Source organism: Neovison vison, chromosome 13, assembly GCF_020171115.1.
Source record: "Neovison vison isolate M4711 chromosome 13, ASM_NN_V1, whole genome shotgun sequence".
Taxonomy (NCBI): domain Eukaryota; kingdom Metazoa; phylum Chordata; class Mammalia; order Carnivora; family Mustelidae; genus Neogale; species Neogale vison.
This window is the reverse complement of record NC_058103.1, coordinates 85470817-85484179: the sequence shown is the minus strand read 5'-3', so window position 1 is coordinate 85484179 and position 13363 is coordinate 85470817. Positions and strand designations below refer to the sequence as shown.

The 13363-nt window shown below is 47.3% G+C and overlaps 1 protein-coding gene across 1 annotated transcript in view; it reads right to left on the bottom strand.

The window, feature by feature from the left end:
• Positions 1-13363, bottom strand: part of EHD4 (EH domain containing 4) — a 78846-nt gene that overhangs the window by 16383 nt on the left and 49100 nt on the right. Inside the window, exon 4 of the mRNA XM_044229826.1 lies at positions 4114-4526. Within this exon, the coding sequence (XP_044085761.1) occupies positions 4114-4526 (413 nt within the window). The remainder of the gene's footprint in view (positions 1-4113; positions 4527-13363) is intronic.

The following is a 13363-nucleotide window of genomic DNA, read 5'->3' as shown; positions in this document are numbered from 1 at the left end:
AAGGGTGGAGCCCTCACTATTTTTGTTTGTTTATTCCACGAACAACTCTTGTTTGGGGTTTGTCTGGAAGAGCCGAATTTCTTCCGTTTAGCTGGGTTAGTGACAGCTGCATAAAACTACATGGTATTTTTTTCAGTGCTGTTTTGAGCTTTCCCCAAATCGCCTGAAGAATCATGACATGAATCTGGATTAGCACCCTAAATGTAAACAGTCTTCAGAAAAGGATACCTACTGATATCCTTAAGATGCAGTCTTTGAGGTTAACCAAAAAACCCATCCCAAAGTTTTCTTGTTCCTTGAACTAGAGGGATGTAAAAAATATACATAAAAGTAGAAAAAGCAAGGAAATCATTAAATTTCAAGAGATCTTTGGTAAGAGTGCCATTTTTCCTTTTTTTTTTTTTTTAAGATTTTATTTATTTATTTGACAGACAGAGATCACAAGTAGGCAGAGAGGCAGGCAGAGAGAGAGGGGGAAGCAGGCTCCCTGCCAAGCAGAGAGCCCGATGTGGGGCTCTATCCCAGGACCTGAGATCATTTCTTGAGCCGAAGGCAGAGGCTTTAACCCACTGAGCCACCCAGGCGCCCCCAAAAGTGCCATTTTTTCAATTACTACAGTGTCATTTTTATGGTACCTAGAGCTTGATCACTGCAGAACCCTGCTTCCTGCAGAAGCAGGATATTAGCGACAGGACACTCATGCTTCACTCCTGGATGGAATGTGAGTTCTGCCTAATAGATACAGTCCACACCCCAACTCGACCTGACACTTCCTAAGTGACATCTGAAAACTTGCTCATTGCATGTTTTCAAAACGTCAGCTTGATAAACCTCTAAACTTTGCAGGGTTCCCATAGACAATTTCACAGACTACACGTAATGACAGATGGACACAAAAAGCAATAGTGAGAAGCTACAGAGGCTGTCCACTGTGCACTTCCGGTGAATGCTCTCCAGACTGAGGAGCCAAACTAACTGAGGTTTGAGTTTATATTTTGCAACTCACAAGCTGTGAGGCCTCAGGCAAGCTGCTTCACGTCTCTGAGCTTCAGTTCCCTTGCAAGAGAAACAAAGATAATGCCCGACTTTGTGCAGTTATGGATCGGATCAGAGGAAGGAATGCATGAAATACTCATGCTAGAGCTTGTGGGACCCTGCAGCCCCTCAGGAAGGGGTGGCTAGCAAAGCAACACCTGATCAACAGAAACAGAGATCAGTACACCAAAATCAAAGAGCATTTTCACGTAATATAAACACTGCAAAGAGGAAAACTCGAGTGACTCCTCGTCCATTTAAGCAACAACAAATTCACAAATGGCCAGAAAGTCACAGATGACATAGAGCAGATGACATCGGTTGTTGCTAAGGCCACCGTGCTGAGTTCTGCTCCTTCTCTGCCTGAGCCTCTATTTCCTGTCCCCTTTCGCAGGATGGTACTGCCCTGGGAGCACCCTGGCACTGAGAAGCTCCGGCTGGAAACAGCCACACTTCAAACATTTTCCTTTATGAAAAGGAACAAGCCAGATACTATTCTTAGGAAGAAAAAAAAAAGACAAGCTTTTTTCCTAGAAGTAAGCTCAGCAAGTTGCTTGCCACCCTGCCCCCCCAGCCCCTGCATGGGCACAAGGGCTTTCATTATTCCCAGTGTCAGGACAGAGCAGCATTCTGCGGCCGCACGGGTCCATCTGTTTGGAGGGCCTGACGCTCGAGGAGGGCAGAGAACTCCCAAGGCGCTTGGTGCTCCCAGTGGATTCTCCGCTCTCTATTTATTTCTGTGACCGAATACAGCTGTGCCTTGAGTCACTAGGCCTTCAGCAGTGACTGGTGAAGTAGAAATGTCCATGGGTGTTTTAAATAGTTCCAAGACAATCCTGAAATCTACAAAGGCTAGCACAGCATCCGCCATCTTGGTTATAAAATAAAGGTTGGGTGTCGTGGGCCCTGCAGTGTAAGTTCGGATGTCTCAGCCAAAGAAATGAAATACCACATACCAAGGGGCCACTGAAGGGGCAAAAGCGGACTTCCTGCCACCAGGCCTTAGGCCCAGGACTAGCGCATGAGAGAAAGCACTTCAAGAAAGCTGCAAATGGATTTACGAACTGGTTAGCAGGACCTCCTAGTAGAAATGTAAGAAAAATGGCTGTAGCTCCTGACAGGAAGCAGCTGGACCAGGAAGACAGGATAAAGAACGGTGCCTCACAGGGGCACCGGGGCTACAGAGCAACTGAACAAGACAGGGATATGCGTGAGCTCGCACCAGGACGGAATGTGAGCCGAGGGTACAAGAGCAGATGGAGGGTCTATCTGTGGGGCCAGAGAGAGATGTCGCCAGGTATCTCTTTTGTTTTTTAAAGATTTTACTTATTTGTCAGAGAGAGAGAGCACAAGCAGGGGGAGCAGTAGGCAGAGAGAGGAGCAGTTTCCCTGCTGAGCAAGAAGCCCTTTGTGGGACTCGGTCCGAGGATCCTGGAATCATGACCCCAGCCAAAGCAGATGCTTAACCCACTGAGCCACCCATATGTCCCTTGTCTTTCTGGATACAGGAGAGAGGCTGCTGGGTGAGCACACTGGCATGAAGACAGAGGCTGCTGGGCGGAGATGAGGAGGTGTGAGAAGGCCAATAGCCTGTCTAGCAGTCACCCTCAGTGAAGCCCTCCCTATATCCCCTGGCCAGGCCCCCTCCTCAGAGCATGGTGTCCACACCCCACTTAGCACACCAGCTCATCATTCTGTAATGGGGGGTTTGGGGCCTCCTCCTGCACCCACTAGGCTCCCTAGTTCTGGCCCTGGTGCTGAGCGAAAGGGACCTGCAATGAGGCAAAGTGGTGGTGGATTCCAGAAGGCTGGCCTGCTGGCCCCCAAGACTAGACTAGAAGTCACTCTCTGTGCAGCAAGAGAATAAGGGAGGGGGCATGGTTATTTGCCACCAGAAGATGAAGGGGAAGTACCCTTCCTTCCTTCCTGACCAGAGTGCCAGTGGATTTGGCCAGGCAGGCCTGTGGACTGGTTTTAGCTTACGTGACAAGGCACAGGGCTAGGTTGAGAGCAGGAGTGCTGTCTTTTCGTTCTAGTTTTGTCACTAGTGGATTAGGTGACCCTGGAGAGATTGCTTATTCTACTGCGTCCTTCTGAAATTAGGGAGTGGTTAGACCTCCGGCTTCCAAACATGGCTGATTATCAGAATCACCTGGGGAGCTTTACACGCACATACACACGCATATGCATACTCACAAATATACACGTAGACATGCACACACACACGAATCAGAAGCTCCAGGGCAAAGCCTGGGAACTTACATTGGTTTAAGCTCCTGGATGCTTCTTATGATCACTGACACTAGCTGAACTCTGCAGGCACTTCCAGCAGGAGAAGAATATGGGATTTTATGAAAGGGGCACACAGTTTTTAAAGAACAATTTTTCCCCTACACTTTTTTTTAGAGGAGTCATGTGCTTTTCTCTCTTCAGGGATGTGACAAGTGCTTGAGGATGGCGAGCAGATGACCGCTCACACCAGCGGATGCGCACCCTTGGGGCTGCCAAAAGGTTCAGCTATGGGGTGGAGGAGCCCAAAGCCACAGTGGGCATGCCTGTGGGCACCCACCCAGTGTGGGGACCTGCTGCGGCCCCCGAAGTAGAATACTTAGGGTGTTGGGCTGACCCAGCCTTCCTCCTATGACAACTCTGGCTCCAGAGCTGGGGACACTGGGGTCCATGCCTTAGGCAAAGGGTACCCAGTGGTGGCATCTCAGCACCCTACAGGTTCCACCAAGGCCACCTCTCTGGCTTAGCTGGCTACATCCCCCTTGTCTTAAGACGACAGCAGTACCCAGGTGGTGCACGCACTGACCCCTCCCTGTGTGCCCTGCAAGCGAGGTCCCACTGAATCCTTACAGGCATCCTATGACATGCTCTTATGCGCTCCATTTTACAGAGCAGGAAACAGGTTTGGAAAGGTTGGATCATCCGCCTGAGATCACAGAGTAGGAGCCAGAATCTAAACAGGCCTCCTGATCTTGAGGCTCTCTTCTGAACCTTGTTCACGTTCCATTCCCTCCTGGGCCCCCACCTTCCCCTAGAGAGGAGATGCGGGAAGGGGTCTCCTTGGCTCACCTTGGCCAGCCTTGCTCGCTTGATGAGGTCGTTGAGTTTGCGCACGGCCGCCTTCTGGGGAAGGCTCTGGATGTCTCTGAAGAGGTCTTGGGCCTCGGCCTCAAAGAGGCGGCGGTTGTCAGTGTTCTGCAGGGGCTGTGCCCAGAAGGAGCCGATGTAGACACGGAGCACCTCGGGTGTGTTGATGACCTTGCCCAGGGACCACATGAGGGCCCCGTAGACGCGCATCAGCTGCTGTGTGTCTACTTGGTCGGCCTTGTTCAGCACCACGCGGATCTTGTCATCCTGGCCCCGGAAGGCCTTGATGGCCTCCGAGAACTCATCTGAGATGTCCAGTTTGTGAGCATCGAAGAGCAGGATGATCCTGTCCACGCGCTCTGCGAACCACTGCAGGACCTGGCAGAAGTCGTAGCCTGGGTGGAGAGAAGGGCATGTCAGTGAGGCTGGGGCTCAGGACCGGGGGACATGTGGGTGCGCCGGCAACTGCCAAGGACAAGCGCCACCTCCAAGGAGGTGACGGAGGTCTGATGGCCTGAAAATCACCTCAAGTGAGCCCCCTGGGGCTGGACACATTCAAGAGTCAATGCTGGGGATCCCAGGAACCCTCCCCTGGGAAAAAACAGGGCCTGAAAAGGTGCTCGTAGTCATTTGGATGGGGCATCCTTTCTAGATCTGTGATTTAATTTAGTCCCCACAAGTCTCTTACTTCTCCTGGTATGGTCCTTGGGATCGATGGCAAATTGGATCAATGAGTCTATAAAGCCACAGGCCCTGGATCAAAACTCTCCCTTCGGCCAAAGGTTTGCTTTTCTGAAAGTAGCGGAGGTGGAGAAGGAAGAAAACTCAGGGGTTGCTTGGGGTCCCGTGGTGTCACCACTAAGCACAACAAAAGAGGAACTGTCTTCTCTTATCCTAAGTTTTTAGGTGTTAAGAAGGCCAAATGTTGGCCTGCCCCAAAACGGTGACCAATATTTATCATTTCGACTATTTATATCGTAAGTAAGTTGTAAATATTTTTAAAAGATCATGTCTCACAGCCATTGTGTGAAGTGGTCTCTTGCCAATTTCTTTTTTTAAAATGGCCAGGCCCACAACAAATTGTTTAGTTCACTTTGGCCACGTGCCAATAGGCTCCAAATCACACAGCTCTGTAAACATTTCTCACAGGCCCTGGTCAAGGCCTGTTTTGGGTCTCCCCCAGGGGAGGCAGAGGCCCTCAAAAAGCAAACAAGAGAAGACCAGTCCCACAAGGTTTATTTTTAATCCCAGTCTGATTAGCTGTGGGCTCAGGCTTGACATAGCCCAAGGAGGGCCAAGATGGTCCCTTTCCTGACTCCTGTCACCCCTTTTTATAGGTCTTGAGAACCTCCAAACACACGTAAAGATCTAGAAAATAATATGATAAATGCTGATGTACCCATCACATAACTTAAATAAACCTTGACCTTCCGCCTTATTTGCCTCAGATGCTTTAAAGGATTTAAGTGTACTTTCTATAACAAAATCCTGCATAGCCGTGAGGATGAATTAGATTTTCCCTCATCAACACAGGCAAATCTCCAAAGGAATGGTGAGCAAAAAACCAGTTTCAAAAGGATAGGTCCAGCATGATAACATTCCCATAAAGTGTTAAAAAACAAATCAACACTCAGGAGCTGAAAGATACGTGTACGACAGCACAAATAAAAAAAATATTAATGCTAATTTTGGAATACTGATGAACTCCGAGGGTTCTAAGGTAGATGAGAAAGCATCTAAAGAATGATGTATTTTCAAACATAAAGGAGGTCAGTAGATGAAAGTTTGCATAAATTGGAAGAACAAGTGTAAGAGAACTGGTTGAAGAACAGAAGGATTTAGACACAATTTTAATAAAGAACATGAAACATTCCCAAAACGCAAACACTCCCTGCAGACCCCTCCCGAGCACACTCCCCGGGGGAAGCACCGCCCTGAGCGTGGTGTTTCTTGTCATTACACGTTTGCGTGTTCCCCGGTTCAGACTTTTCACTTCTCTATTCTGTCCCACAGTGGCACCCCCTGATTCCTTGGGGACAAAGAAAGCAAAGGCAGTTGTTAGAATCTGGGCCAGAGTTGATTTTCATCACGATCAGCAGTTAGGTGAGAACAGAAGAAAATCAAAGGCCTGTGGCATGGGGGTCGCACAGCAGTACGTAAAGATTCCGAGTGCAGATTTCACTTGGAGTTCTGTCCCTACCAGGACAGGGCAAACTGCCTGCCAAGGGGCTTCTGTCATTCCAGACTGATCTGGGTCAGCCCAATAGCCCCAGACCCTGGCTCAGAGATCCTGAGCAGATGATGGCTCTGCGCCCGGGGAGCCAGGAAGATGTTTTAGAACTGACCACCAGAAGGGCCTGCCTGTGGACACTGGAGTGGACATGAGTTGCATTTGCTGGGCACCCTTCCTGTTGGGCCAAGGGTCCCGTGTGGGCCATAGACGCTGAAGATGTAGTGGACAGTCCGTCACCCCACTCACTGGCAGGTTGGGGTACAGACAGGGGACCTAGAACCAGAGAATCATTTCCTTCCACCAGGCAGGGGTACTGGATCTTGAGGGAATGATACAAAGTTACAGGGAAAATGAGAATTTCTTTCTTTCCTTTTTTTTTTTTAAAGATATTAATTATTTATTTGAGAGAGAGAGAACTATTAGGGGGAGCAGCAGAGGGAGAGGGAGAAGCAGACTCCTAGGCAAGCAGGAAGCCAGATGTGAGGCTTGATCCTGGGACTCCAGGATCATGACCTGAGCCCAAGGCTGACACTTAACCACACAGGTGTCCCCAAAATGAGAATTTCCTAATGGCAGTGGTGCTGAACTGAGAGTCAGGTGGTGGTAGCTTCCTCACCTAGTTTTTGAGACTAGTTTTCCAACCTATTAATTCTGTGAACAACTTGATTTTCTGCAAATTTCCTTTTCTGCTTATATCAGAATCAGCTTCTTTGGTTTGCTGCCAAGAATCATAGTTGGTGAATAATTTTCCCCACATCAGAAATATTCTTCCAGTCAACGCCCAAAGACACTTGGTACCCCCATTGCTGTCACTGCCTGCACACATGCAATTTCAGCCACAGACACACAAATCTCTTCTTCCAAGGACCACCTGGGTTAAGTGGTTGGCCTTGACAGTACCCATGTACCCATATTTAAACTTTCACTTAAATTTGGGTTTCTCTTTTCTTTTCCTTTTTTTTTTTTCCCTAAGATTTTCTTTATTTATTTGATAGAGAGAGACAGAGTGAGAGAGGGAACACCAGCAGGGGGAGTGGAAGAGGGAGAAGCAGGCTTCCTGCTGAGCAGGGAGCCCAAGTGGGCTTCATCCTAGGACCCTGGGATCATGACCTGAGCCGAAGGCAGCCACTTAACAAGTGAGCCACCCAGGTGCCCCAAACTTGGGTTTCTAATAGTTATTTTAAACGTCTTTTTAAAAGATGTCATTCCAATGCTTCATTGAAGTAAAAAGTGGGAACAGAGCTGCTAGATAGAAGTTTAACGTAAGCGAGGCCACTACTCATCTTTGGAGGAAGGATAACATGGCCATATTTTTTTGTTTTAAAGTAACCAGGAGAACTAAAGGTTTAAGAAGTACAGGTAGATAGAATTGTGTTCTGTTTGTCACTGAACAGGTATTATTTGTTACACATTAGGGAGTATAATCAAAGGTAAAGAAATCACCAAGTGTCTCAGGAGAAAGCAAATAATTCCCACAGCTGGGAGAGGTTGGTCTGCTGATTTTTTTCATACATGGTTGTTATTAAAAAGATTTTTAAAAATCTTTTTTAAAAAGATTTATTTGTTTTAGAGGGGGGAGGAGGGGCAGAGGGAGAGGGAGAGAATCTGGAGCAGACTCCTCACTGAGCACTGAGCCAGATGAGGGGCTCGATCTCACAACCCTGAGTTCAAGACCCGAGCCAAAATCAAGAGTCAGTGCTTAACTGACTAGCCACCAAGCAGTCCTCACTTTTACCATTTTTAAAGTATACAGTTTATTGGCTTTAAGCACATTCTCATTGTGGTGCAATCATGACCATCTGCCTACAGAATTCTTCATCTTCCCAAACTGAAACTAAGTACCCATTAAACATTAACTTCCCATGCGTCCCTTGCCCAGCCCTGGCAAACACCATTCTATTTTGTCTTTGCAAATTTGACTACTCTTGGTGCCTCATGTAACTGGAATCATACAGTACCATTTTGTGACTGGCTTCGTTCATTTAGCACAATGTCCTCAAAATCCACCCCTGTTGTAGACTTCTTCAGAATTTCCTTCCTTTTTAAGGCTGAGTAGGTCTGCTTGACTCTTAAATCTTCATGAGAGAAGACAGGTACCAAGGACTTATCTACCAAAAAAGTTCCAGCTGATGTAAAGAAACGACTTAATTTAATGAAGTTATTTAGTCTGTCTGCTGAAAGCAAATGGTGACACAGAAGGACCTACAGATCACTGATTATCAAAGGAAGGTCTTAGACTCAAGTAAGCTGCTTGCCGAAGGTGAGACTTACAGATCCCTCCCTAGAAGCATGGAATCAGAATCCCCGAGGCTGGGGTTGGTGGCCCGCAGTTTTTAAACCTCCCAGATAACTGGCAATTCCTGGTGATGTGAGCACCGCTACTCTGAGTGCCAAAGCAGATGTTTAACCAACTGGGCCACCCAAGCACCCAAATTTATTATTAATCAATCAACCAATTAATGAATTAATCTTCATGAGTCTGGGGTAGGTACTATTACTGTTTTCATCAACATGATTCTTTTTGCAAATCTATTATTTCTCTACTGTAAAAAGTTAACACAAATTACATACAACCAGAAATCAGGCACTAACGAGGTAAGGTGAAGGATGTGTTGATTAGCTGCTAGAATCATTTCACTGTATATGTACATTAGATCATGTTGTATACCTTCAGTATACACAATTTTTACCTGTCAATTATGCCTCAGTAAAGCTTGGGGGGAGAAAAGGAGAAGAGTATATACAGGCTTTGGACTCAGGCTGCCTGAGGTCTAATCCTGGCTCCATCACTTACCAGTTTCATGAACTGGGGCAAGTTCCTTAACCGCTCTCTCTGTGCCTCATTTCCTCATCTGTAAAATGGGGCTAATCATAGCATCCACATACCTCATGGGGCTGTGGAGTTAACAGATGAGAAACATTTGAATCATCCTGACATCTAGAAAGCTCTCCAAAATGTTATCTACTGGTTATTTAAGAAAGATTAGCAACGGGGGCATGGTGGGAGTGCAGTAAATGTTGAAGGATGCCTTCCTGGGGCCAAGTAAAATCTGCAGCCACAGAGAAAGCACAATTAATTAGGGTAGAGGTGACGGCGCTATGACGCTCGAGCCAAGTGGAAGAATTGGCACTCAGAAAGTAGCTAATAGAAGATATGACTTAGCAGAGAATCGCCCATACCTTATAAATAAAGTTGGTGGGCCCTCAAAGTCCAGAGGCCTTTCTTTTTTTGCTTGTGAAACAGGTGGAGCTCTACCAGTTGGTCCTAAAGGCCATGGGTTGCTCCTAAAATAAAGCTGTGATTCTAACCTCAGATACTTCCCGGCTTACAAAAGCCCATGCATAGCCATACAGGCCAGGATAAACAGGGCACGCACACGTTGTTACCCAGTTGGAGGGGAGTAACGAATTTTCTTGAAGATTCAGTTACAGAGGGCGGTCAGGTCCCCATTACCAACTAGAGTTCAGCCACACTGTGCTAAGTGGGTCTGTGACAGAGCCGCCACTTAAACAAAATGGAAACCAGTGGCCCTGACACTGACCGTGGCCCTTGGCTGCTATTCCGTTGGGCCTACGGCCTACACAGTGATGTTATGTTTGGACTTGGTCTGTTTTTGGTCCAGACATGCACTGTAGTTCTAACAGCCCATTCCACCTGGTGCCCACTTCTGAGTGGAAATACCACAGCTCTGACGCAGACCAAATTCTGCCTCCGAAAGGCCACCTCCTGCTCCTGGGCTCCTGCTGGGGTCTAAGAGCTCCCCAGAGAATTGCACCATCTGAGGCCACAGCTGTTTCCCTTCTGGGCTGTAACACCCAAGAGGAGGGGCCCTTTTTACACTGCTCCCTACAGCACCAAGACGGGGCTCACCGAGAGCAGGCCTCAGTACATGCTTCCTGAGGGACTGAATGTTCTCTGTGCAAAACTGTGTTCAAAATTCCCAGAAGTAGCTTTCAATAAGCTTTCGGAACACCTCTCTCTCTGGAATTCAGAAGTACGCTAAACATTTAGAAATGTAACAATACATTTCACATACAAAGTCAAAAATGGATTAATTAATAATTCTCAAATGCCTAGGATGTGCTTGGGATGGTTGCTGAGGGATATACTTCTATAAAAAAAAGGCTGCTCGCTTTATCCATACTAACCCCAGAGTGGGAGCCATCCAAATGTCCCTCGACAGGTGAATGGATAAACTGTCCAGTGGAACAGCACTCAGTAATACAAAGAAGGAGCTACGTGCAGCCACACGGGGCGGGGGGGGGATCTCGGGAACACCAGGCTGAGTGAGAGAAGCCAGACACTGAAGAGTATGCACCACGGGATTCCATGTATGTGAAATTCTAGAACAGGCAAAACCAAGCTATAGTGACTGGGAGCAGGCCCGTGTATGGGACTGCAAAGTGACATGGACAAAGAGGGACTTCTCAGGGCGATAGAAAGGTTCTACTTCTTGATGATGGTATACACATTGGTCAAAACTCATCAAACTGGGGGTACCTGGGTGGCTCAATGGGTTAAGCCTCTGCCTTTGGCTCAGGTCATGATCCCAGGGTCCTGGGATCAAGCCCCGCATTGGGCTCTCTGCTCGGCGGGGAGCCTGCTTCCCCCTCTCTCTCTGCCTGCCTCTCTGCCTACTTGAGATCTCTCTCTCTGTGTCAAATGAATAAATAAAAATCTTTAAAAAAAAACCTCATCAAACTGGACATTATTATGTTCTACTGCAATAAGACTGCCTTAAAAAATAAAAAAAAAAAGAAAGAAAGAAAGAAGGAAAGGAAGGGAGAATGAACTCAAAGCTGCTAAACTTGTTTGAAGATAAACATTTCCACAAACTGCTGGATGGACCAGGAAGTTGAAATCTGTTTGCCAAGCTGACTTTGTAGCACATTTGGCTGGGTAGAGAATTGAATGTAGTGAAAGCAGGAGCCTCAGGCTTTAGTCGAAATCAGTCTTCACCAAAAAGGTTAATGTACAATTTGGCTCATCCTCTGGAACTTTGAGAGTTGTGTCATTTTACAGGTGTTTTACCTTCTGGCTGAGAGAGTCTCCCATGGTGACGGTCAGGGATGACAACACTCTGAGTTTATGAGAATCCATTCCAGCTAGGGCGAACACAACATAGCCCAGGGTACATACACACCTGGGTGTGTGTGTGTGTTTGTACACAGTCACGTGGGGCAACACATGTATGCTTGCATTAGTGAGTGTGTATGGAAGGTACAGGAATCCACATCCTAATACACTTGCCCCCATGGTGCTCAATGTATTTTTAAAATTTATTCATTTAATTATAGACATTTTAGTTCTATTAGACCTAATGGAACTTCTATTGGTCTAGAACAAAACAGAGATGTCATCAGCCCAATTGGTTAAAAATGGAGTTCCTATCATCACAAAAGGATCCACAAGTAATATAGCTTTGGGAGCGAGAAAGAGAATTTGTCCTGTGGAAGATCCCAGCTTGGCATCCTGGCTCCACGTTCTGGGAACAAAGGGAGGGGGCAGGAAGGAAGGGGCCCTTTCCAGCCAATCAGGGCCTTCCACCCATGGAAGCTGTGGTCTCCATCCAAAGGCACCCACCAGGAAATGACATCTGAGATTTTTGCCCCCGGGCTCAGGTAAATATAGGGTGGGGGCCTTGAGAAAACTAATTTGGCAGTCTGCTTTCAAGAGGGCAGAAAACAAAATTCTTCAATTTCTTCCCAGAGCCAAGTTGCTAATTACATGAGTTTTCAACAAGTTGTGTGTCAGTAAAAGGATGCAAGACAATGGAGGACAGCCATAACGGAGGCCAGGTTCTCCCCGCCCGTGCCCCTGGTTCCATTCTTGGGGTGGGTGAAGCCACTTGCCCAGTTGGACACGGCCCAAGACTCTGCTCAGACTTATCCTCACTGGTGGGGCACAGGCCTGCCCTTTCTCGAGCCAGGAACTCCTGTTCCATGCCAGGACACTCATACCCCCACCACAGTTCTCACTGTGCTGGTTTGTCTGGGTAACCCCAGCCTCTCTCCTGGAGGTCCCTCCAGCACCTAGCTGACTGCCCAATGCAGACCGTCCAGCCAGACCCTACGAGTGTGCTGGGAGCACCTTTGAACTGTACTTCTTCTCCCCAGGTTCCTTCCTTTCTAATCCAGCCCTCAAATGTCCCCACCCCTTCTCACAATTGGGAGCTAATCCCCAAAAAGTTGAGATCCCTGGTTAGTTTTAGAAGAGATATTTGCAAATTCTCCAAGACTAGCTCTCACCTTCCCTCTCCAGCCTGGTCTCAGGGTCTCTTACTAAGTCCCACTCTCCCCACCCCATAAACCACACCAGAGACATCTTACAGTCTCCTGCCTCTGGACCTCTGCCCAGACTTCCTTCAGCCTGGCATGCTCTGCTCTTCATCTCCAGCTACCCAGCCCTCTGGGTTGCTTCCCTGCAAGAGGCCTTACCCCACCTGAGTGGAACAGACCCTCCCTCCCCATTTCTTCCCGAGAGGGTCTGTGCTCGGCCACAGCTCACCCATTAAACTATAAGCAGCCCGAGAGCAGGGGCCAAGTCTTCGTCATGCTTGGAACCCAAAAGCCCACCACAGAACACTTTGTACTGTCCAAATCACATTCCCTGTGATGTATTCTTATCACATCAACGATTTTTCTTACACTTACACTAACACTTACACTTTCCAGTGATGTATTTATTTGGTGAGACTAAGGCAGAAACTCTACGAGGGCAGAGACTCCACCTCTCACTGTATACCTAGTACTCAGTACCCACTATTGAACAGAGTAGGTGTTTAATAAAATTGGGTTATTCCTCAAAAAAATTAAAAATAGAACTACCATATGATCCAGGAATCCCACTTCTGGGATTAATTCAGGAGAATTAAATTGAAAAAGCTTCAAATCAGCATCTCAAAAATTATTAGCACTCCCATGTGGACTACAGTGCTATTCACAATAGCTGAGATGGGGAAACAACCTTAATGCCTTTGGCAGGCACACGGCTAAGAA